This window comes from Amia ocellicauda, chromosome 2, assembly GCF_036373705.1.
Source record: "Amia ocellicauda isolate fAmiCal2 chromosome 2, fAmiCal2.hap1, whole genome shotgun sequence".
Taxonomy (NCBI): domain Eukaryota; kingdom Metazoa; phylum Chordata; class Actinopteri; order Amiiformes; family Amiidae; genus Amia; species Amia ocellicauda.
This window is the reverse complement of record NC_089851.1, coordinates 30,446,470-30,471,442: the sequence shown is the minus strand read 5'-3', so window position 1 is coordinate 30,471,442 and position 24,973 is coordinate 30,446,470. Positions and strand designations below refer to the sequence as shown.

Sequence of the window (24,973 nt, the reverse complement as noted above, 5' to 3'; positions counted from 1 at the left end):
ATGCATATCTATGCACACATTTCTGACAACTGTTTGGGTTCTGCTGCTGTAAACAATAAAACTCTGATTGCACGATTCACTCAGTCAGTGATGTCATGTTACACTTTCTTGACAGTTAGCACTTTAGCACGGAAGTGTTTTGGCACCACATAGAAAAAACTAATCTTTGAAATGACAACATAGATTAATTATAAAAACATAAGACTTTGTTTTTTAGACTGAGGTTTTTAGTTTGTCATAAGAATGTATAAAGCAGTGGAAATGTGGTCCTGTGTTATGGTATATTCTTCACTTGAATCAATGCCATTTTCTGGGTCATTACAATGAACAGCATTTCAGCATTATTTCTATGTATATATGTATATTTATGTGTTTGTCTTTATTTATGTGTTTATTTTATGAGCCTTTGTTTTATAACCGCTCTGTATAATATCACATTTCAATGTGTCATCTTGTTATTTGGGAACAGCCCTCCATCGAAAATGTCCACTGACTGTGTGAGATCACCCCCCGAGGCTACAGAGAACAGACTGAACGGTCAGGATCAATTCTGTGAGTACGGAGTTCCTTGGAGACATGGGTCTACCTGGGTTCACATCTCTCTGGCTGCTGCATTGAAAGTGCAGTCTGGCAAAACACAAGTTGTCATCCTATGGGGGCAGTGATGCTGTGACAGATGGCAAGGCGATGGAGGGACTTGCTCCCACAATGGTATTTTGTAGCCTTGGAATAGATCACACATCTGCGAATATACACAATTAAAAGGAACATTCAAAAACCTGCCTAATTCTCAGTCCAATGAGAAAACATTCAGTTATTCACATACTTATTATTTCAGAAAGATTTGTTATATATCTATTGTAATATTTTTTGTGAATGTTATTATTTTCTAGAAAACACAGTCATGTTGAAGATGAAGTTTGGGATTTTATGCCCCTATGTTACCCATTGCTGGTTGGTGAAAGATGTAGGCTACAAGTTTTTAAGATGGATCCGTTATCACATTTAAAAAATACATTCATAGCTGTGGAGAGGATTTATGAGGAACAGCACAGAAGTATAGTTTATGTATAATAGTAGTCAGAGTATTCTGTATAAAATTTGTGTACATTTTTGAAAGATTATAAGAAATACGTAAAATTTCTATGGAACTTGTTTATTTAATTAATACGATTATTATTTTTTCCACTAATGGTTGAGATATTGTTGTAGTGTGATTTCCATAGATGCTGCTCACTGGGGAAAGTTGAAAGATTGGTCATCCATGGCAGTTACAGTTAGTGCCAGCTGGCCCTCGCTGATGGAGGGGTTTAGGAGTATGACATCATCCATAGATGAGTCATGGATTCTGACTGTAGAGCACAGCAAGAGCTGCTAGTGAATTCAATGGACAGGCCTGTTTGTGTGCATGTCAATACTGGGTATTTCACTGAACCAGCAATGCTGTCTCATTTAAAACATGAAAGCAGTATTGACTATAATGTATTACACTATAGACATAGTATTCATTTGGCAGGAAGAGCTCATAGTTTTTCATTTATAAGGAAACCTATGTATCACTTGCCACAAAACTGAGTCAAAGACCGAGCCTCCTCATAGACAAGAACAGAAGTTGTTATACTTCCTGTATGGAATGGACACAATACGTAGATATGTGGTAATAGCAAATAGCAAATATTTTGTATTCAAGGTATTCATCATTGCTGTTTCCAGGATATTTCCTGGTTTTAACTACTTAAATGCATCTTCAACAAAAAAATACACTAAGGTAGCAGTTTAGATGAGTATTCTTACTCACTTACTAAAGCAAGATCATGATTGTGTTCATCCCATAAACATCCATAAACATCTGTTACTTGAAGCTGGATAATTTTTACCTCAATCAAATAGCTGAAATACTATACATGGCAAGTGGCATGGCACTCAACCAATTATATCTGAAGAAAATGTTGTAGAGAGGAGCAATTAAACAAATTATTAAGCAAATAGATTCAATACATTTAGAAACCACTGCTTTGTAAATATTTTTTCTGTGCTGTAGTGTAAAGAGTTCCACTCAAAGAAGGTGTCACTTGACCACCATGAAATGAGAGTCCCTTGTGCAAATGCAACACATTTTCTGGACTTTTCTGTGTAAACAGGACAAGAACTGTGCATGGCCAATGTGTATACCCTCCTGTGACTTTCCCTTTCATTTGCATTTGTCAGGAGAATATGCAATGTTTTTGTGTAAAAACAAACGGTCCATTAACAAGTATTTTCATTTGGCTCCAGCATACTGTCTTGAGCAGAATTCAAACATACATGGAAACTCAGTCTCTGTTGACTTTTTTTTGATTATTTTTCTTTGTGCTGTACAAACAGGGGACCCATATGAACACCTCTCTCTTTTGTCTTACAGATAAACTTTCAACCCTTTCTGAAAAGCTGTTACATGAGTGTGATATGGATGTAGGAAAAACAAAGATAAAACAATACCCAGACACTCAGGAACACGAGCAAGAGCAAAAAAAGCCCAGGAGAAAAGATACACCAGTGCTAAACTTTCCTCCTTTAATCCCAGGTAAATCCAATATCAGGCAAAAGACAAAGCTTAACATGAGTTTTCAACTGGAGTGATTATGGTTCAGTCTGTTTTTCAATTTCCATAGTTGTAGAAATAATAATAATGAGAATAATAATAAAAACAAAGCTTTGCTATATAGACATTGTGAAGAGTGTACTACTGTATTCTTCTTGAGAAAAATAGATTTAGACCTTAAAGAAACAAGTTGTTAAAAATATATTAATTATATTTAGGGTTTATTTAAGTAATTTAGAGCTCAGATAGAAAAAGAGAAATCGCATTTCTGTACTGCATAGCAAGACCATGCAATTGAACTTGTCAGCAGCTGTGTCATGAAATAGAACACTTTAAACTCTTTACTTTGTTCTCCGTTTTATATTTTCTTTCAAAGAAACCCATTCAATATGACTTTGCCTTTTTATTTTGTTAGGAGTGAAACTGATGAAAGAAGAAAAACTTGCCATTTATATGGAAGATGAAGAAAAAGAAGGAAATAATTAGAAAGATTCTTGGAAATGGACACCCAAAATAGTTTGATTGAGAAGTTTTAAGTTAACGTTACATTTCAAATGTCTTATTTATTTCAGACTTTTTCAGATTTTAAAAGACAGCTGTATAGTTGATGTATCACCCATTCACAAGCATATATATTACATTCAGCTATATTATTAATTGAATTTGCTTAAGTGGAGTTTCAGCTCATACCCTATACATTCAAAGTGCTACGCTTCTAGCACCACTCTGCTTGGGTGGCAGAAAAAATGAGAAGACAAGAGGGTGAAAAATAATACTAAAAACACAAAGAATGAAGAGGCAAGACATCAGCTCTCAGACTATGCAGAAGTATAGTAGCCAGTTCAACAGAAAACCGCACATTAAAAACACATTAAAAAAAATGTATTCAGAACTGTTCCCTGTATTTATTACTTCTTACTTTTCTTGATATTACCAGGAATGAAAATGAGTCACTAAATATCCCATTGTATACATTTTTATTTAGCTCAATGTCTATTAATAATAATAATAATAATAATAATAATAATAATACTATACAAATTAAATATACAGCTGACATTACAGAAATAAATATGTATTGATCACATTTCACTTTGAGGCCTGTAATTCCCATATGTACTGGTACTTCATGTTAATAAATATTGAGGTATGTACCGATTGTTTTCATTTTGAGAAAATATGAGTGTTTCAATGCATTAAAAAAACAAGGTATAAGCTGTAAACACATGATTATAAACAAGGTTTCTGGGATGATAGAAAATACATAGACAAAACGTCAAGATGTTATACTCAGAGAGGTACGGAAGTTTTTCTACTTCAACTGATACTTTTGATAGGGGAAAAGTCATACTGCTGTAAGACTGGAGTCAGGTGATCTGAGTGAGCTGTTTTAGATTTAAACCTTTTTTTCCCAATTTCTGCAAATTCTTTGTGTGTTTGGAGTTCTTATATGCAAATCTTAATTGTGAGAACTTACTTGTTGGACCCACTGACAGCGCTGCTGCAATGATGACCTAAGACCTCACTGCCACATTATTATAGATGTTTCTTTCTTGTAGTCACTAGAGGGCACCAACAACCTGCAAGTACAAGACTTACATTTCTGCGTACATTAATAACTACTGTACATTAATAATCCCAAATAAACCCAGACAGTGACACGTTTAAACCCTGATGCTTATACTACTGTATTGGCCATTAGTTTTTGTGTTATGACGTTTTACTTTTTGTATATTCAATCTTAATCAAACCATGGTACTTCAACAAATGGGAATTTAGAAATGTTGACATAATATTGTGTATTGTGCAAAGTAACTATATGTAAAAATGTATTTCTCAATGTTTCTCAATCTGACAACACAAAGCCTGCAATAACCACTGATGGTATGTATTTTATAGGGTGTTTATCAATTTAAATGCTTCCATATTCAGGGGCTAAAGCTACTTGTTCTAACATGTTTTTTTTAAGTGATATGCATATCTATATATAACATCAAATTTACCAAATGTAATAAGGCTGATGAGAATCAAGGTCTCAGCCTTAGAAGAGAAACAAGTATGCTGTTTTGTATTGTTCATATTTATTTATTTATTTATTTATTTATTATCAGTAAGTAAATTGTTTATTTGTACTAATGCTAAATGCTCTAACAGTTTTGGAGCAGAAGCCAAGCACAGTGCAGTGAGCACAACAGCACAGCATTTCCAAAGAGCCACAGTAGGAAATCTAGACTTCTGAATTCGGACAATATTTCAGCCAAAATAAGAGCAATAACCTATTCCCTCTCCCACTGCACTACACAGTTGTATATGTCTTGAGTTGTATATAAAATTAATAATGTCAATGAGTATATCTACAGCAGATATGATTTTCATAAAACAAAAACAAACTATAAGTAATAATCAGTGACTAAATAAGGCAATAATACAATAATAAGCTCTTTGATCAATTGCCTCCTCGTAGAGAGATACGCTGTAGTTTTTTCGCTTTGCCCCTCTGGTCCAGTGACTTGCGGTCTCCCACACTCGCCTCTTTCTTCTTCTGCAGTGAAGGTAAGTACGGGTTTGCACAGTAGCTCGGCCTCTTAAAGTACCGTATCAAGTCATATCCTGAATTCTTCACTGGAAGGGAATAAAATAAAGAAATTGAGGCGTTTTAATATATTGGTTTTACTTGACAGTCTAAATCATTCACATAGAACAGTTATGTAGACTGTAATCTGTTTCCTGAACTGGAATCACTTTTTAATAAATATATTTTCTCACATTTAGTCATTACAATACTTTTTACCTTGCACTGAATTCCTGAGAACAGAATACATTGTTATGCAGAAAGAAACAAGATTTAAGTGCAAGTTTTAGTTGCTGTCATGCTTTATGTGACAGCATAGATGACTCATCAAAGATGCATTAGATCAGTGGTGTTCCATAGTCAAAACTGTACCATTTAGTTTTGTTAGTTGAAACCACCATGCAAACGCAACTATTTCTATTTGCTGAAGTTGTGCCTTCATGGGTGCTGCTTTAGAAAAACCCCAAAACAAACAAACAAACAAAAAACTCTGAACCTTCAGAATTTAGATTTATTGTCACAACAGTACAATAACGTAGCATTGTAACAAATAGAACTGCATATGCCAACATGGTTACAGTTTATTGGTTTGTTGTTTATATTTTACTAGAAATGAAAAAGCAAATAATATAACATTATGACATAAAACATTGACAACAAAGGTGAAATTTAAAATGGTAAAATGCCACCTTGCAGCTAAGTGACAGAAATGCATAAAGTATGGCTTCAAACAATACATATTTAAACAAATGTAATGAAATACATGTATCCCCATTCTTTATGTTTTTTGCTTAAGGAAGAAGCTAAAGGATCACTAATAAAAAGTTTTGAAAACTAATGCAGTATATACACACACGCACGCACATACACATATATCACCATCAGCTCACATCGATCCACTGCTGGATGAAGGCCTCCTCAGGATGTTTGCTTGCTTAAATCTACAGCTTCTCTATTACATGTCACCCCTGCAAAGTTTATTATTTAAACTTCCCATCTTATGTGGTCATCTTCTAGGTATTTTTTCACGTCTTATTATCCATTTGACAGCCTCTTTTGTCCTTTTTGATCTGTTCTTCTTGCAATGTGTCCAGCCCATTGCCATTTTAAGATTTTCACTCAGTGATGTCACAATTTAGTTTGTTCTCAGATCCATTCATTTATTATGCTATCTTTTCTTGTAATTCCAAGCATACATCTGTCCATGCTTCTTTGTGTTGTCAACAGTTTCTGTACAATTTTTGCATTTAGTGACCAGGTTTCATGACCATAAGTGAGCGCTGGTAGTCAGATACGTAGATTTCCTTTCAACAGTGCCGTTTCTGCCAAATGCACTCCATCCCATTTTCACTCTTTGGATTTCTTCTGCACTTATGTGTTGTCCAAGGTAGACATAACTTTTGACCTTTTGAGTATCTGTTGATCTACTTAAATTTTCTTAGATTTAACCAAGCTGTTAAACATTAATATGGTTTTACTCAGGTTCATTTGAAGTCCAGTTTTCTTACTTGCATCTGAGAGTTCTTGAAATCAAAGCTGCAGGTCCTCTGGTGTTTTTGCAAATATGATGTCATCAGCAAATCATAAGTTGTTTAAATAAGCTCTGTTTAACTTGATTCCTTTTTTTTCCAATCCAAAGTCTTGAACACTTCTTCGGGAGTGGCTGTACATACACATGTACATACACACACACACTTATATAATGATGTACATATTGTACATTTTCCAGCAGTGTTATAAATTCTGCTGAATTTGACAATACTAATTACTTGATAAGCTTTGAACCTGCTCTTATATTACAGACAAACTCACATTTGTTCATTGACTATTTTGTAACATATCAAATTAGCTATGTTCTACAAAAGAAATATAGGATAGGCACGACATAAAAAAATGTATCTTCCCATTGTATAAAAATATGTTTTAAGCAGGTTAAAAATAAAAATACTACAATTGCATTCAGCGAAAAAATAGGATCTAGATAACTTGCTTAAATAATGCATTCAGTCCCATGCTTTAAACTACACACTACTTCCGATAAGGGGGAGACTAACAGTTTTATGGTATTTTAATTTAGGAAACTGTTGACGAATATGGCACTGCGTATGGCCTAATTTACCAAACAACCTGCCATACCATTTGTAATGCAGTAGGACATCAGCAAAGAGAAAATGACTGTGGTGTCCACTGCTTCGAGAATGAAGTAGACTGCTGCAGAAAGTTATGAGTTACTTGATAAAATTAAGGTGCTAATCTAAGGCAATATTACAATGCCATTTCATCTTAGCATACATCTTTTTGCATACAAAAGGTGTGGAGAAAGTAAAACAGAAAATATAATGGCATACACAAAAAATTGTTCAGTGCTAACAGTTGCTGAAGAAATATAGGTTAGGATTTGAAACTGTTGGTAAAGCAGGCAAATGCACAGACATTAGAAAATCTGGTGCACTGATTTCAGAGGTACTTTCAATCAATCCAAAATTGAGGTTTACTAATCTCAAATTATTCTCCTTGAACTAAAGAGTGTATAATAATGGTAAATAGCCCTACAAATTGTTTACCTACTGTAAAAATGCAATGCATGAATGGGCATTTTATAAACAAAAGTACGAATTAAGAGACAAAAACAGAAAAGGAAAAAAAAAAAAACAGACATCAAAATGTTACATTCTTTCTTGTTTTTTTTAAGAGTAAAAACATCTGTATACCCCATTCTTTAAATTCCCAAATTCAGAGTATAAGATAAATGCTACCCACAGTGAAGAGTAAATCAAACAAAAAACCAAACAAACACTTGAGCTTTTGTGTGATCATAGCAGTATTTTCAGATATTTACAAAAGGACAATTGAAAGGCTCATGTTGTCACATCTGAGGCAATATAGATTTCTTTACGACTCAGTAGCAAAGCAATGTGACAAATAGCTCTAATTCACGTGCAGGATTTAACAAGATGAAAATTGTGTTAAAACATGAAATGAAACTATATAGAATTATATAAGAAATAAGGAAATAAAGGGCACACAGTCTTACCATAACTGTCTAGAAAACAAAATTTACCAAGTTCATTCTCATCTCAGTAAAACGGATCAAATGTATAATGTTGCCAGTATATTTGATTTATTTAATACAAGTAAATTTTATGTAACTACACAGTCACTGTGGAGTGAAAAAATGTAACATTTCCAGTGAGTGAGTAATATTGATAAGTAATGTATGTAAAACAAAGGAAGAGAAGAACAGCTATTCCTATTACAAACCTCTTATATTCATACAACAAAATAGATTTCATATCTGCAATAAAAAATAACATCTGCTCAATGTTGACTTGGCATTATTTAAATATACAGTCAAAAGCCTGGTAAGTCTTGCATGATTGAAGAACAGGCAATAATTAAAAAATTTCAGACCTAGCATTCAGTGTATGGTCAAGGCAACAATAATCAATTTGTGCACAGTGATTTCATTATTTATCGGCATTGAGAGAGCTGTTATAGAAGTTGTTTTTTTATTAATAATGGATTTGGTATATATTCTTAGTTTAGAAAAAGTAACACGTTATTTTCATTTAAGGCCCGTAAAACTATAGTCGACTTAAATTACATCATACTTATGAGCACAATGGATGCTTTCTGAGTTCCGGAGAAATTCATGTTCATGTAATCAGTGTTTGCCTAATTTCAGATTTTAACTTTTATTTATCTACCATGTTTGTGTAATACACTGAAGTTGTGTAACTACATAATTATTTTGTTACGGTGCCCATATTAGTATACAGGTGAACACATAATCAAACACAAACTCTAAATTGAGATACAAATCCAAAACAGAGTTACGCTGTTTTGTGCAAATCTATTAGAACACCTCTAGATGTGTAATTTATTTATTTAGGGATCTGTAAAATAAATTAACTATTATTTTTTAAGTGTTGAAAATCTCAGAAGAAAATGCAAGATCAATACAAACATATATAACAAAGACACAGAAGTGTGTTTTGGATCATTGTGTTGGATTATGAAATTCTGCCCTAATATATTTTTCCCACAAGGTCTGTTTCATATGACTCACATATAATACAAGAAATAAAATATCCAAAATGTATAAAAATGAACACTACACAATTAAAATTAGTCAAGCACATACATACACTAATATTGTGAAACAATGTTATATTTCATTGTTATATCAATATGTTAGATGTCACTAAGACTAGAACAAATGCCGTACTTCTTAAAGCACTGAGGAGACCGTAATCGCAGGGAATCTGATTAAGACCAGGAAACTGGTGATCTTACACATTTATGAAGCTTCAGTGTTGCACAACTTCAAGTATCTGACAGACAGTTATATTTGTACTGAGTATTAGTTAGAATTATTTTAGCAGATGCCCTTCCCAATGTTTACAGAAGCCACAGAAGCCATTCTTTTTGCAGAACAATATACCAATAGTATACAATCACTTTCAAACCTGCTGTCTCGGATGACAAAAGCATGATGTCAAAATGCTGGTTCCCCGACACCAGGCGTTTGAAAGCTCTATCAAATCTAGGGCTGTGACATCACTGTAACTGGCACATGTACACAAAGAACCCCGTTGTTTTGTAGGTCATGAACGCAGAAGATACTTTTACAAATGTAAGTTACCTATCAGCAATATCTAAAATGCTTATTGCCACTGATGGCAGAGACACTTTTTTTTTTTTTAAATGTGTTCTGAAACGGATATTTACTCAACTGTGTGTCTTCTGGTCAAGGATAAGGGAAATGGAAGAACAAGACTGGATATTAGAGTATAACAAAACCTAAATAAATGAAGCCAAAGAATCTCATCAGAAAAAAAAAACTACAGATTTAATTAAAACAAAGCATCTATGAATAGTTTTATATTTTTGATATAAACCATTGACATATTATAGATATTCATAGACGCTCATCTTAATGCCTTTTAATGTATTTTTCTCTGATCTTAGTGGGCCCATCCCATTGGTTTGTGTATCTGCAGAGCTTCATTGTAAACTTTAGAAATAACTGCAATAACTCCAAACAAGGGTATATATATATATATATATATATATATATATATATATATATATATATATATATATATATATATATATATATATATATATATATATATATATAAAGCATGCCTAGGCCCTAGGCAAGGGGGCTGACAGGTTTGAGAAACAGCCTGCTTCTTGAAAGCAACTGTCACTGCCATCAAGAGTGAATTCAAGTGTCCCTTAATTGCCAAAGGCTTTAGTCTAAATAGAATCGATTTAAGTAACGCACTTTAAATATATTAGCAATGTCTAATCCAAGAGTCATGCCAAGAATAAAACAGTCAACAAATATGACGGTATATATATGTACTCTTCCTAATGAAGCCCTATTATTCAGATATGAGATAGTTAAAGGCAACAGTATAACATTTGTATATTTTGTAATTTTCTATGCAAGAAAAAAACAAAAACATATTTGCAATGTTTGCATTCCAAGTGAATCAGAAAGCATCTTTCTACCAGTGTTCATGGTACATATTATAAGAGACGGTCTTTGTTGGATGCGTTTTAAGCATTAAGATGTTTTAGTTTCCCTTTTAGCTTTACATGACAACTACACAACTGGACTGCTTGATAAACAACATACAATTCTAGAGTTTCGCTGCTCTTACCACAGTAATAAACAACAGATATCACATTTGCAGTTGCCTAGCTGACCTGTAGACTAACTACACTGAGTGTGTCAACATATCGCATAGTTTCTCTAGAAATGAAAATCTATCAGCTAAAATTTGGTTGTCTTGTATGTCATGTCTGCCTGATTTTACGTTGCTATAAAAGCAAACAACCACTAGCTATTATTCATTAAAAACTAAATAAGGACACACACTGCATGTTTACCTGGATCATACAATCTAACTTACAAGCTGAGAATCCCAGCAATATGATTTCTAGGAGCAGCAGACTCCCTTACATTATTTGATGTAGTTGATGCATTTCCCTTTAAAATGAAACAGTGAGGTACGCTTCTCATATTGTGATTTGCATTTGACCTCATTCTGACATTAAACAATGCACATAGATCAAGCTGCCTAATACTAATGCTTGTGTCATTAATGATTAAACTGCTCCTTTCCAAAAAGAGACGAAAAAATAGAAAATAAACAAACACACAAAAACAAACATGTGTAAGTCATGTGGTGTACATTTCTCAGTAGAAACTCTCAATCACTGGGCACTATTCAGAGAACACTGAACTCCACGTGGGTCCTTCCAAACAACATGTAGGCTTCCTCAGTATTTTTGAGCATACAAGTTGGATGCCGTCTGTCTTTTTGCCTCAGCCAGGGATCGTCTCAATCAAGAGTGCTTTGTTATTTGTGCATGTGTAGGGTGTTAGCTTCCATAGGTGTTGTATGCTGCGGAAGAAGGAACAGAGCCAGGCTAATGCCATTTTGAGTCTTTTTGGAAAAACAAAAAACAAATCAAATAAAAAGTAATATATAGTATGTCCGAAGGGAAGCATGCTGGAACATTGGGCAGAATCCTTCCCTGGGAATGAAGTCTTTGTTGAAGAATGAAGGATGGGTTAGTTTGAATCAGGTGTGGAAGCATCAGCAGCAGCAACAGAAGCAGAGGAATCAAGTTCATCCTTCTTTTCCGATTCAGAATCTGCAAAAAACCCAAAAGAAATATTACCTATTTAGTGGTTTGGCTTCATGTTCCGGGAGGCACTATAAAAAGGCTAGGAGGAAAAGGAAGCATCTTCACTCTTGACTGTGCACTTACAAGGCCATCACAAATAACCTGAGACTGAAATGCTCACAGTTAGGTCTGATCTGAAATAGTCACTGTAACTTCACATCTACATTGTGGTTATTAAATTGATGGGTAATGTGAATTATTATTTCTGCTCTTCCTACTATGCCTCTTGATAGATGCAAATATTAATTCACCCCCCCCTCAGAATGCTATTTCAAACTTTAAAATAATATTTATGTTTAAACAGTTGACAAAAATCAGTATTCACAAACTTTGCTCCGTGAACCTCTTTCCCAGCTTATATTTTGTTGAGTTCAATTGAAGTAAACTAGTGTAATCCAAAAGTATTTAAGTTATTGAAATAATTGTGTTTATAGGCGACACACGTAGTTCGTCCCCGTTCTAAACTCTTTCTTTGCCCACTGTCTGGATAGATAATTATGTCAAATTTGAAGATGATTGAGCATCTGTCCAGAGAGGTTTTACAAACTTTCACAACAGTCCATCATAACACACATATATATGTAAAGTTAGGTTCATAAATATTTGGACAGTGACACAGTCATCATTTTGGCTCTGTACACCACCACAATGGATTTGAAAGGAAACAAGATGTGCTTTAAGTGTAGACTTTCATCTTTAATGTGAGGGTAGTTACATCCAAATTGGGTGAACGGTGTAGGAATTACACCCATTTGTATATGTGGTCCCCCAATTTTAGGGTCTCAAAAGTAATTGGACAAACTAAGAATCATTAATTAAATTGTGAGTTTCAACACTTGGTTGCAAATCCTATGCAGTCAATGACTGCCTGAAGTCTGGAGCCCATAGACATCACCAGATGCTGGGTCTCTTCCCTGGTGATGCTCTGCCAGGCCTGCACTGCAGCTGTCTTTAGTTCCTGCTTGTTCTTGGGGCGTTTTGCCTTCAGTTTTGCCTTCAGCAAGTGAAAAGTATGCTCAATTGGATTCAGGTCAGGTGATTGACTTGGCCATTACAGAAAATTCCACTTCTTCGCCTTAAAGTCTTGGCTTGCTTTCGTAGTATGCTTTGGGTCATTGTCCATCTGCACTTTGCAGTCATTCAAATTTAATTAACTATACAATTAATTAGGCCCTGCATTTTATGTAACTTGTTTTTTCAATTGTAATTCAACTGCTATGGCCTAGATGTCCCTGTAGCCACTGCAGTTATAGTAATCAAATTCACAATTAATAAACAAACACATTACATTTTGAGTAATTAGAAAAATAAAAATGAATTATGATGAGTATACATGCAAATTAAATAAAGTGATGTGCTTAAAGAAACTGAGACAACTAAACATGAAGTCAGAGACATTGCAATCAAAAAGCATTTCATCAACAATAGCTACCTAGTGTTCTGTACACTGATGGGTATAATTTATTTTGCACAACTTGCAATTTATCATTGGACCACATTTGCAAGTCAACAACAGACCGATGATTATCCTGAAAAACACAGAAAACGAAAGGCTGAGACTGACAACTATGTAGACAGCGTCCTATTTTACAGATACATTTGATTGTGCTACTATTCACCTGAAAAACAACAGATAATCCCAAATTATGTGCAGGAGCAATTCATATAGCAGATCAACTAAGAAGGGACTCCCAAAATTGTACAACTGGTGAATATGTCTGACAGTTTATCTGTATTTACTTCATGAGGCTGTCTATAGATGAAAAGGATCAGTTGCATGGAATACCTCCAAACCACAAGTGATATAAACTGATACTGTTAATCTGCACTCAGATGACTCTGTGATTGAAACAATCCAACAATAAGACTATTTCCCATAAACTTGCCACCTGAGCCATACATAGCAGGATGGGCACTTGGTATTCTGTTGCTGAATATCATTCCAAATACATCCCTATTGATGCCGGATTTCTGGAAAAGGAAATGCACATTTCACCAAACACTGTAGTTTTAAAGGACCCCCAGAAACTGCTTAAAGTGTATAATCTCAACTCTCCCTGATTGTAATGCATGGGAAGGGACTGGTGGATCTGATTCTGTGGTTTGAAAGCCATGAAGTGAGATTCTATCAAACATATAATACATTTAATAAATACATACCAAGCAATGGCACTAGAGGTACACAGCACAGATGCCACAATGAACAAAATATGTGTACAAACCTTCCATGACATTTCTGAAAAACGGACTGATTACTTCAAGCTGAAGCAATGCAAAAAGGACTAGGTCAGTCTCCAAACGTTCTCCAGACCTTAGAAGGTTTGTCACGTGACAATCACATTGAATTTCTTTCTCTTGTTAGTAGAAATTGACAATGTTTGAATACTGTAGCGTGCCACCGCACCCAATAAAGGGTTAAGGTAAAGGCAGTGGGGAGGAGCACAGGGACAGGGGATAAAAGGTGAAGGGAGACGGAAGAACGAGTCAGTGTGTTGTTGCTCCTGCAATGATGATACATTTCTTCTTGAAGAGAACTCTCTCCCATCTGCTTAATTATGTTGCTACAACATTGTGGCATCATTTTGTGTTTTAGCAGGGATACCTGTGGACCACTGCATTATTATGCATTACTGTTTCTTTAGCTGCGATCTTTACAGCAAAGTGTCGAAATGTAAAACAAAACAAATGTTTCGACAAACATTTGATATTTGGATTTCTTTTGCTAAATGCACAGAACCCCAAAAAGCTTAATGTAAATTTGCAACTCAAAATTGGTATATCACGGACCAACATAATTTTGCATTATTATGCATTATTTATTAGGCTTAACAGGTCAATTGCATAAAACTGAAAGCAGCAAGTTAAGGTTATTTTTAACTTTGTTGCCGTATTACAAGTATTTACAACTTACACTACAGTACTGAACACCAGGATATATTCATCAAGGGGTTTACATTCGCTATTTCATGCAAGTAATATCAAGATGCTTCAAGATTTTAAACTACAAGAAAATGATTTATTTTATTTATATGGATTACCTGTAAAAATAAAAGTAGGCTGTTCATTCAAATCGATACACTGGTAGCTAATGTGACGTCATCGATAAATTATGCAAATTTGTATCAACGAAGCTTCAAACCTCCGTTCGGTAATGTGTTCCAAACCTTCGAAGGTTAAAATGTACCCTTCAGCCCTAAAAAGGGTTTTATTCAATCAGCTTATAACTTTCTAATGGCAGTCAGGATATTTAACCTCCAACACGTGTGTAGTTTGCATTTGAAAACCCTCCTATTCTATTCTATTCCAGGATTTGATGCTGACTGTAAATCAGAAATAGATAAATACCTACCATATGCAAAAAGATAACAGCCCTAGAATGACTTTGAATTAATTTTGTATTAAAGCTGAAGAATCACTTCCCAATTTAAAATGACTAAAAGGTATTTTTAAGTTATTACTAATTATGTAGAAGCAGAAATAAGTGTTTTTTCTATGGCCAAGTTTTTACAGAACAACGTCAATCTTTGAGAGAAGGTGAGGCTAACCAACTGACGATGCTTAAAGTTAACAGCAGAATGTAATGACCAACAAAGGGAGGAATGAAATGGAGCCTAAGAAAACTGATCATTTAAATGCAGGGCCCTAACAAAGAGGTTATGAAAATAATTCCTGCATTGCACAAGTTACATTTGTGAAGGGGCAGTGTGTTGTGAATCTTCCATTGAAACAGACTTTGGTACATTGAATTTTGTGAACAAAGCACATTATTTACATAAAACAAATACATATCTACCACATCTAAAGTAGAAGACTATGGCCAAGATTTACTGAAGAACTGCGCATCTTTTAAGAGTCATAAACCAGTCGCCAATGAGTCAGAAACACTACACCGCAACGTTATTGTGAATGTGGGGGGGTGGGTATGGCAGTATACATGGAGAGATTACCGTCTGATTTGTTTTTTTCAATTTCTTCAGTTGACTGACTCTTCTGTGGAGATGTGTTACCATCTTTCACTTCGCCTAAAATGAAAAAATAAGCAAAGAACATGTTCTGGGCTAAGTCTTTTCCCAAACGTGTATAAAAATAATATTTATTTTTTATTTTTTGCATTACTTGGTTTATGTTTTTTTCTGTAATCCACTGACAGTGCTAGGGTTTTAAAAATGAGTATGTTTTAAAACAGAAAAATGTTCATTCTTCATTAGATAATGGTGCAATAGCTCTGAGGAAGGAAGTTTCCAATTTAGTAAAAGCCCCCTTTCTTTTTTCTTTCCATAGATGCTTAACTTCATACATTGTCAGAACATATGCAGACTCTTTCACCTCTCATTACCAAGGAATATATATATCAGTTACCCATGAACTTATTTGGCAATTAAAAAAAAGTCAAATCATTAATATCTTAACAAATATTAAAATAAACTGAATTTCACAATGTCAAAATGTTCCCACAATCAGCAAATCATTAAAATGTAAACACTTACTTAACAGAATTATTAAATTGATTGGAGGGATGCCACAAATCCCCTTAATAAGGATCTTTGCATTTTGTGGTGAAAAGTACCTCCATTATTTGTACTACCAATGTTCTCAGTTAAAGCACTATACTACATGACTTTTTCAGTCTGTCAGTTTGCAAGCAACTTTTTGTTCCTTTTTCTTTAAGAGTAAATAGACGACGCAATCTTAAACAAATAATGCTATACCTTGATATCAAGTTAATTCACAAATTTGCTTCAGACTTGATTTCAGTGTTTAAAGATAACATTATACAAACAACAAAGAAATGATCATACATAACAAGTAAACAGTAATTTGAGTAATTGGTCATCTGAGAGTAAAATAAAAAATGAGACCAAACAGGTGAAGATGTTGTTGATGAACCAGCAGAGGGCGATCTTTAACAAATACACAGACATGAGACCTGTAGAAAGGAGCATTAGAAAAAATATGCAAAACCAAGTTCAAGTTAAAAAAACAAAATAAAAACAACACAATAATGTTTCCACATAAGTTTTGCATATAAAAACATACAATACGCATGCTCAGTTTCAAAGGTATCAATGAAACCTCAATGGTTTCTTAAGATCAGACATCAAGTAACAAAATACTCTTATTGACCCAAAATATAAAATAACAAGCATAGTATTTCTTTTAAAATAACGTGTGTTCTGTTCATTTTATTTCGTTATCTTCCCTTGCCTGTTATACTAACTGTATGATTCCAATCCCTTTCGAAAATATTTGTTAAAAGAAGGGAATTTACCATTTTGGACTTGCCGGCCATTTTCTGCCTCCTTGCTTGCAGGTGAATTGTTTGTTACATCCTTGTCCTCTGTATTGTTTGGATCACAGTTGGCTGGAGCTCCGTTTACACTTCCATCATTGGCTTCCTTGTCCTCCCCTTGTTCGCCAGATTGTTCTGGGTCTCGTTCGGGTGGCTCTGCATTAGCCTGCTCGAGCTTCTTCTCCTCTTCTTCCTGTCTAGCTTTCTCCTCTGCCTCTCTTCTGGCTTTCTCTTCCAAGTCTGTATGTGCACAGACAATTAAAAACTCACATTAGGGCCCTGGGCAAGTTTACTGAATTTACATTTGAATTCACCTTTTTTAACATGGGATTTGCCTTCATATGTAGAAATGTGGTACAGTACTGTGCAAAAGTTTTAGGCGGGTGTGGAAAAATGCTGTAAAGTAAGAATGCTTTCAAAAATAGACATGTTAAGACTATATTTATCAATTAACTAAATGCAAAGTGAGTGAACAGAAGACAAATCTACATCAAATCCATATTTGGTGTGACCACCCTTTGCCTTCAAAACAGCATCAATTCTTCTAGGTACACTTGCACGCAGTCAGGGATTTCGTAGGCATATAGTCAGGTGTATGATTAAACAATTATACCAAACAGGTGCTAATGATCATCAATTCAATATGTAGGTTGAAAGACAATCATTAACTGAAACAGAAGCAGCTGTGTAGGAGGAATAAAACTGGGTGAGGAACAGCCAAACTCAGCTAACAAGGTGAGGTTGCTGAAGAAAGTTTCCTGTCAAAAGTCATACACCATGACAAGACTGAGCACAGCAACAAGACACAAGGTAGTTCTACTGCATCAGCAAGGTCTCTCCCAGGCAGAAATTCAAGGCAGACAGGGGTTTCCAGAAGTGCAGTAAAGGCTCTTTTGAAGAAGCACAAAGAAACGGGCAACATTGAGGACCGTAGATGCAGTGGTCGGCCAAGGAAACTTACTGCAGCAGATGAAAGACATCATGCTTACTTCCCTTCACAACCGGAAGATGTCCAGCAGTGCCATCAGCTCAGAATTGGCAGAAAACAGTGGGATCCTGGTACACACATCTACTGAGAGAAGTCTGGTCAGAAGTGGCCTTCATGGAAGACTTGCGGCCAAAAAGCCATACCTCCGACGTGGAAACAAGGCCAAGCGACTCAACTATGCACGAAAACACAGGAACTGGGTTGCAGACAAATGGCAGCAGGTGCTCTGGACTGATGAGTCAAAATGTGAAATATCTGGCTGTAGCAGAAGGCAGTTTGTTCGCCGAAGGGCTGGAGAGCGGCACACGAATGAGTGTCTGCAGGCAACAGTGAAGCATGGTGGAGGTTCCTTACAAGTTTGGGGCTGCATTTCTGCAAATGGTTTTGGGGATTTGGTCAGAATTAATGGTCTCCTCAGCGCTGAGAAGTACAGGCAGATACTTATCCATCATGCAATACCATCAGGAAAGCATCTGATTGGCCCCAAATTAATTCTGCAGCATGACAACGACCCCAAACATACAGTGACAGTCATTAAGAACTATCTTCAGCATAAAGAAGAACAAGGAGTCCTGGAAGTGATGGTACGGCCCCCACAGAGCCCTGATCTCAACATCATCGAGTCTGTCTGGGATTACATGAAGAGAGAGAGAAGCAACTGAGGCTGCCTAAATCCACAGAAGAACTGTGGTTAGTTCTCCAAGATGTTTGGGCCAAGCTACCTGCCGAGTTCCTTCAAAAACTGTGTGCAAGTGTACCTAGAAGAATTGATGCTGTTTTGAAGGCAAAGGGTGGTCACAGCAAATATGGATTTGATGTAGATTTTTCTTCTGTTCACTCACTTTGCATTTAGTTAATTGATAAATATAATCTATTAACATGTCTATTTTTGAAAGCATTCTTACTTGACAGCAATTTTTCCACACCTGCCTAAAACTTTTGCACAGTACTGTATGTAGAACTCTAAATGTCAAGGCCATGCCCTCTTCAATTTGGAATATATATATATTTAAGGTTCTTCTAGGTCTACCCAACATATACAGTATTTTGTGAAACAATTACAAGTTTAATTTACAGTAAAACTTTACATTGGACTGAATTTGCCTGTCAAAGCAACATGTCTTCTCTGCTTGTAGTAAACCTGGTGTTTGTACAATAAGATACCAGGCAGAAATATGAAGCTGAACACTAGATACCTTACTGTTACTTATTGTTTCTCACTCACAATTCAAAGTCATTATTTTATTGGTATAATTTAGTCAGTTGATTGCAGCTCAATATTGAGCTCAACAATGTGTGTCTATTTCATGAATCTTTAATTAAAATAGACACTTCTTCCTTCAACAAGAGCTGTATTCTAGATACTTTTGTTCAGTTTGAGTAGATATGGAATTAGTGTAATGTAACCTGACAATCAGTAACTCAGTTCATGTGCACCCAATGTGGTAATTAGTATGCAATCAGCTTGCATATGATCTGTAACAATTCTGATACAGATCCTAAGTGTCTTGACCACTGAAAGCTTCCACTTACAGCGTAGCATTAATTCTACAGAGTTGAAGGCAGGCTGTGCCACAGTTGGCCCCATCTGGGGGACAGGGTCACTAGTGATTTGATGCAGTAGAGTTGGCTGGGGAACCCTTGCCTCATTAGACATCATTGTCTCCTGCAGTTAGTCAGGTGCCAAGTCAGCTTCACATGGGAGCTTGTGAACATCTCCAACATTATATGCAGGTTTCATCTCTCAACCAAGCAAGTGTGAACCAAAGATATCTGCAATTTGATATCTGTTAACATTATATATCATTAACACTATTAAGCTGCAGGCTGTTATCTACCTCTTCTCTGACATATTTAAAAGTATCATGCTGATATTTTATTAACAATACCCAAATGACAAGCCTGGGCATGACTAGAAAAGTGTAGGCTGATTTTCCCCAATGCTGTTGACAACACGGCATGTTACGTTTGTATATCATTACACGTACAAAGTCAAAATGAATGCTTCCTTCTTTGCTATTAATGCTAGGTGGAGGACTACTAGTCAGTTATTAAGGGTTGTCAAGAAATCTGCAAATGCATGTTAGAAAAAAGTGTCCAGACAATAACTGCTGACAGACATGTCACATTGAGAACTGCTTTCTATTTTTTAGCCAGATTTGGAGGTCCCAGTAATTTAACCCGAATCCATACAAAACACAGGTCTCAGTGGGTATGCCATACCTTTGGCTGCCTGCATCTTCCACTTGTCTCGGTTCTGTTGGACGGCTTCATTCCAGGTGGCTTTAAAGTTTTTGAAGTCCACAGTGAGTAGGGAGCAGTTTAGTGAGGCACTTCCTTCGGACCCAGTGCTCTTTACACTGGACCGTTTAACTTCTGAAGGGGTAATACTATTCAAGCTGCAAAGTGAAAGAGAAGATAAGAAAGGCACATTAGATATTTAGCTTGTAGTAGATATAGAGTGCCTATTAGTGTGGTGCGTGAGATCACACTTCAGCTGAATTTGAACAACCTCTGAACACCTGATCCACACAGATCCTCTGACAGAGGTTTGATGTCCAAATATTTGCATTTCCATGTGTGTGGCAGTGACATCACCATAACAAGCTCATGTGCACATTGAGCACTCTTAAATTAGATGTAACTTATATATACCTCTCACAGAGACACATATGAAAAGCAGTTTAAGTATACATTAAATAAATCAAGAAGAAATACATACCGAAAAGATAGATACCAAAGTAAAGTAAATACCCAAAACAATAAGAGACTTTATAAACAGTTTAAGCTATGAAAGCTGTAAAGATAGCTGGGTTTCTTCTTTGCAAATGGAGGAAAGTGATTTATTTGTATCACAGTGTTCAAGTCTATCCCCTTGAAAGAAAGTGCATGGATGCCAAATAACATGAACAGGAAAAAAAAAAAAAAAAAAAAACTTTGATGGGAGATCCCTAATCTCTGTCTGTGGCTGCAAAGATGTTGAGAAAAACCATGAGAGAATTAGAGATAATTCCTCCCATCAATGTGCTGAAGCTTCATTAAAAAGGCAAACCACGTCAGTGATAACAAGAAAACAATATTTGTACAATGTGACTGCAGGGAACTGCCAAAAGCTGATTAATTACCTGCCTAAAATAAGAAGCATGAGTGCTTAATGGAAAATAAAAATATGCTCCATATTTTCAAAAAGAACAATTATGAACCTTATTTAGACCTACTATCTGCTTTTTCCCCATGTATGTATCTCAAAATGACAATACTTAATTCTTCTTTTCAGTTTTCATATACAGCAAGAAAACAACACATTTAATAACCGTGTAGAAATGATTAATTGTGTGACCATCTGTTTTGCATACACGTGAGCTGCCAAATGGGTTTTCAAATACAGAGTATCCATGTATGCCTAGCCCGCTTTCCTCTACCCTCCCTGGCCTATTGTGCTCCACCCTCTGCAATGGAATGAAGCCCATGGACTACTCGGAGCTCAACAATTAAACAAGGACCAGATGTCGACCAACCCAGTCATTGACCAACATTTGGAAATTAATTTATCATATCACTTGTAGAGTCTCATATTCTAGATTTTGAGGATTAAATCAAGTTAGCAAATGCATTCTGCAGTAGCAGGAAATAAATAACCAATGCCTACCTGGACCGCCGGAATCCTGTAAGGCCAGAACGAGAGGCTTCATCGATGAGAGGAGTAACGATCTTCTCCGTCATGTCCGTGAGCACAGTGAACGTGGGCTCCACGATGAAGTCAATGAACCCTGATGGTTAAACACGAAGGTATTAGGAAAAAGTTGTATAGCCAATTATCAATGTTCCTGAAGAGCTAGAGGAACACCATCAGCTTAATACATTGCAGATAATCAGGGAGGGTTACGTGTGTGGTGATGTCATTTTAGACAACATGGGTTTAGTTTAAAAGAAACATAAAAAGTGACTTTAAAACAGAAACATGTCAGGATGCAGAGCTAGCCAATCCTGTTCCTGACTGTTCTGCACAATTTGTTCAAAAGGAAATATAAAAGGATTGCATTAACCAATGGCAGAAAGTGTTGAGTAACATTAGCAAAAGGGGTAATTACAAAGTGGCTCTATGAAAATAATATTATTCTTCCATATGTTACTACAGTGTTTTAAGTAGTTTACTGTTTACTGTATCCTTCTATAGTCAACAAGTCTGAATTGTATGTTAAACCCTTGCACTGATGTCAGTGTATCAGTGTAACATGGATACAGAGACAGAATGCAGGTGGCAGGAATGCGATTTGCTGCAGAGCCCCTAGTTGTGCAATGATCTGCCACGATTTATAAGGGAGGCACCATCTGGTACTGCTTTTAAAGTAAGATTAAAAACACATTTATATAATTTAGCAATAGCATTTGTATTTGAAAGGGGCCATCTATCATCCTATTTCATCCTATTTACTCTTTTTTTATAAGGGAGATAGACTGCGTCATTGCTTTCAAAGCAAGACTAAACCTTTTGTTGTTGTTGTTGTTGTTGTCGTTTTTATTTACAATATAGTGCATGAAATTGAAAGGGGTAATTTACGATCCAAAGTCATTTTCTTCACTATTGGCATTTGCGATTTCTTCTGTTAAGAACTTGGAAGACAATTTATCACAAAAGGCTCTTTATGAAAATAAATACTAATTGCATGGTTGATTTTAAACAAAGGACTAAACACAAGAACCAATAAGGATCCACATCATGTTTTTATCTCAGAAGTCATAAAGTACCAGTAGTGTAATTAACTTAAGTTTAAAAAAAAAAAAAAAAAAAATCCTGTTTGAGTAATGTATGTAGAGTCAGTTTAGAATCAGGTTAGGTTTAAAATTAACATTAGGAATTAAATGCACCTTGCAGTCAATAGAATCTATTTATTTTAAAGTCACTATGTGATATTGGTACAGCTTTATATGGATCTATATTCAGTCCAGTTCCATTTTCATTAGTTAGCCTCAGTGTCTTGAGTTGCTGTAGTTGGCTTTAACATTTCAATTTGCAGTTGGCTTTCAATAAAAAAGCAGCTTAATACTGAGAAAAAGTAAGATGCTGATGTTCTGTGAGACATAAAAGTGAGTTGGAGAAGCAAACTTTAGGGAAGAGCCAAGGCTGTTAAAAATATCACAAAGACACTGCTGTTTTGAGGTTAAAATTTTTGTGTGCGTGTAAGGTATTTATTTAATGTAACTTAATGCAATGTCTCATGTGCCTGTTCTTTGGAAATCACCCCCTATCCTAATAAGCCCTGGATATGATACAGATCTTAGTTTTTTAATAACCATGTTACCATGTGACAATGCTTTTTATTCTACTATTTTTAATCACATAATCACTTGTTCTTGAAGTTCTTTACTCTCAACAAACATAAATCTACATATACAGGTATAACATTATAAAACATGGACAAAAATATTTAACAAGGCCTACTGCTTGCTGCTAATGTTACTGTACTACTACTACTATTGATAATGAAAATACTAATAATCGGTTTAGATTTTTCTTAGCAAGAATCATAAGTTACATTATGCCATGTCAACACAACTTACCAATTTGAGACTGTGCAACCATTGTAGATTTTCGGTCACACAGAGGAGAAAATGGCAGGCCAAGTTCAGCTTCTTTATCGCCCTGCAAACAGAACATGTTTATTGAGATGCATCATCTACACGGACTGTGCTAGCTGAGGTCTTCTGTGGAAAAAAAAAATGGCTTTGCCATTGGTGGAGATGAATAAAGAAAAACAATAGTAAAACTAATCAATAACTAAAAATCACATAGAATGTCAGAAGTCTCAAATTAACAGGAATTTAGCTTCAGGGCTGAGATGTATCCAAATACCTTTGACAGGAAGTCAATATGAGTTTAGTGTCACTGACCATCATGCTTTTAATTTGCTATCAACATCATTAACATCTTACATGGCAGATTATTACTGAAAATTACTGAATTGACTGAATTTCATTAAAATCGAATTTTCTTAATTGGATGCCTCCGACTGTTTTAGTGAATGTCTGTCATCCAGCAAGCAAGCTGTCAAACTTTCTTTGAGAAGGCTTTTACATTTGTTGATTTTAAAGGAACAATATCATCAATTTAAGTGAAAAAAAAACTACGTAACTACTTAAATTATTCTATTTTAATTTCTGTTGTTGATTTTCCCTTATAAAATTATACAATACTCCCATACTTTTTGTATGGGAATATGAAGTATAAATACATTTTCCAATTCAATTACGCATATTTTTGAAGGAACAGACTTATAATTCTTACATATAATGTTTTATTCTGGAACGCATTATCATGAATTACTTTAGTGCACAGTAGACCCATAAAGCTTACTCAGTCATAGTGCAATAAGAATGAACTTTCTGATCTCTTGGTCTGTCAAGAGGCGATTCTTGGCAATGTGCTCTTCATTTTCTCTTGTTCTGGTCTATTTTATTTTCATCTTCATTTCATTCTTATGCTATTATGAAAGCTAAATGGTTAGTGCAGCTCTAGCAGAGCATCCAAAAAGCATAATAGAATCATTAATCAATGTAAAATAGAGAACCATGTATGATTTTTTCATTATTTATCTAAATGATATTTCTTTTTAGAATTCATGCATTGAAACTACAACAGAAAACGTATGCAAGCAAAAACTAAGAGAGAGGATATGTCTGTTGCTGTCAGACTATTATCAATTATTACCAAGTCTGAAAACAGTAATGACCACAAATTATGTCTTATGTTCGGTTTTAAAAATGTATTATTTTTATTCTGAATGCTTCATTTTATAATAATGAAAATGAATCAAACTTCAAATAAGAAATAGT

The 24,973-nt window shown here is 35.2% G+C and overlaps 2 protein-coding genes across 6 annotated transcripts in view; one reads left to right on the top strand and one right to left on the bottom strand.

The window, feature by feature from the left end:
* Positions 1–472: 472 nt before the first annotated feature.
* On the top strand, positions 473–4,071 carry ppp1r17 (protein phosphatase 1 regulatory subunit 17). The gene is made up of 3 exons (XM_066722475.1): positions 473–552; positions 2,402–2,563; positions 2,997–4,071. Exons 1-3 carry the CDS (start codon positions 483–485, stop codon positions 3,065–3,067), a joined length of 303 nt encoding a protein of 100 aa, XP_066578572.1. The 5' UTR covers positions 473–482; the 3' UTR covers positions 3,068–4,071.
* A 588-nt stretch (positions 4,072–4,659) lies between these two features.
* LOC136768296 (dual specificity calcium/calmodulin-dependent 3',5'-cyclic nucleotide phosphodiesterase 1C) overlaps positions 4,660–24,973 on the bottom strand; it is a 151,076-nt gene continuing 130,762 nt past the window's right edge. For 2 of the 5 annotated variants that reach the window (XM_066722463.1, XM_066722433.1), the window contains 6 exons: positions 23,702–23,783; positions 21,789–21,909; positions 20,363–20,538; positions 17,131–17,391; positions 15,809–15,883; positions 4,660–5,203 (listed from right to left, as the gene is read on the bottom strand). In XM_066722463.1, coding sequence (XP_066578560.1) covers positions 5,028–5,203; positions 15,809–15,883; positions 17,131–17,391; positions 20,363–20,538; positions 21,789–21,909; positions 23,702–23,783 — 891 coding nt within the window. In that variant the 3' untranslated portion in view covers positions 4,660–5,027. Of the gene's footprint in view, positions 5,204–10,284; positions 11,829–15,808; positions 15,884–17,130; positions 17,392–20,362; positions 20,539–21,788; positions 21,910–23,701; positions 23,784–24,973 lie in introns of those variants that run through there. The other 3 variants (XM_066722446.1, XM_066722441.1, XM_066722453.1) reach the window with 3 other exon arrangements.

Bases quoted from the DNA above. Each gene is read 5' to 3' on its own strand.
- ppp1r17 (XM_066722475.1), top strand. From the start codon at position 483: ATGTCCACTGACTGTGTGAGATCACCCCCCGAGGCTACAGAGAACAGA. The intron at 553-2,401 runs GTGAGTACGGAG...TTTGTCTTACAG, and splicing joins GAACGGTCAGGATCAATTCT to ATAAACTTTCAACCCTTTCT. The intron at 2,564-2,996 runs GTAAATCCAATA...TTATTTTGTTAG, and splicing joins CTTTCCTCCTTTAATCCCAG to GAGTGAAACTGATGAAAGAA.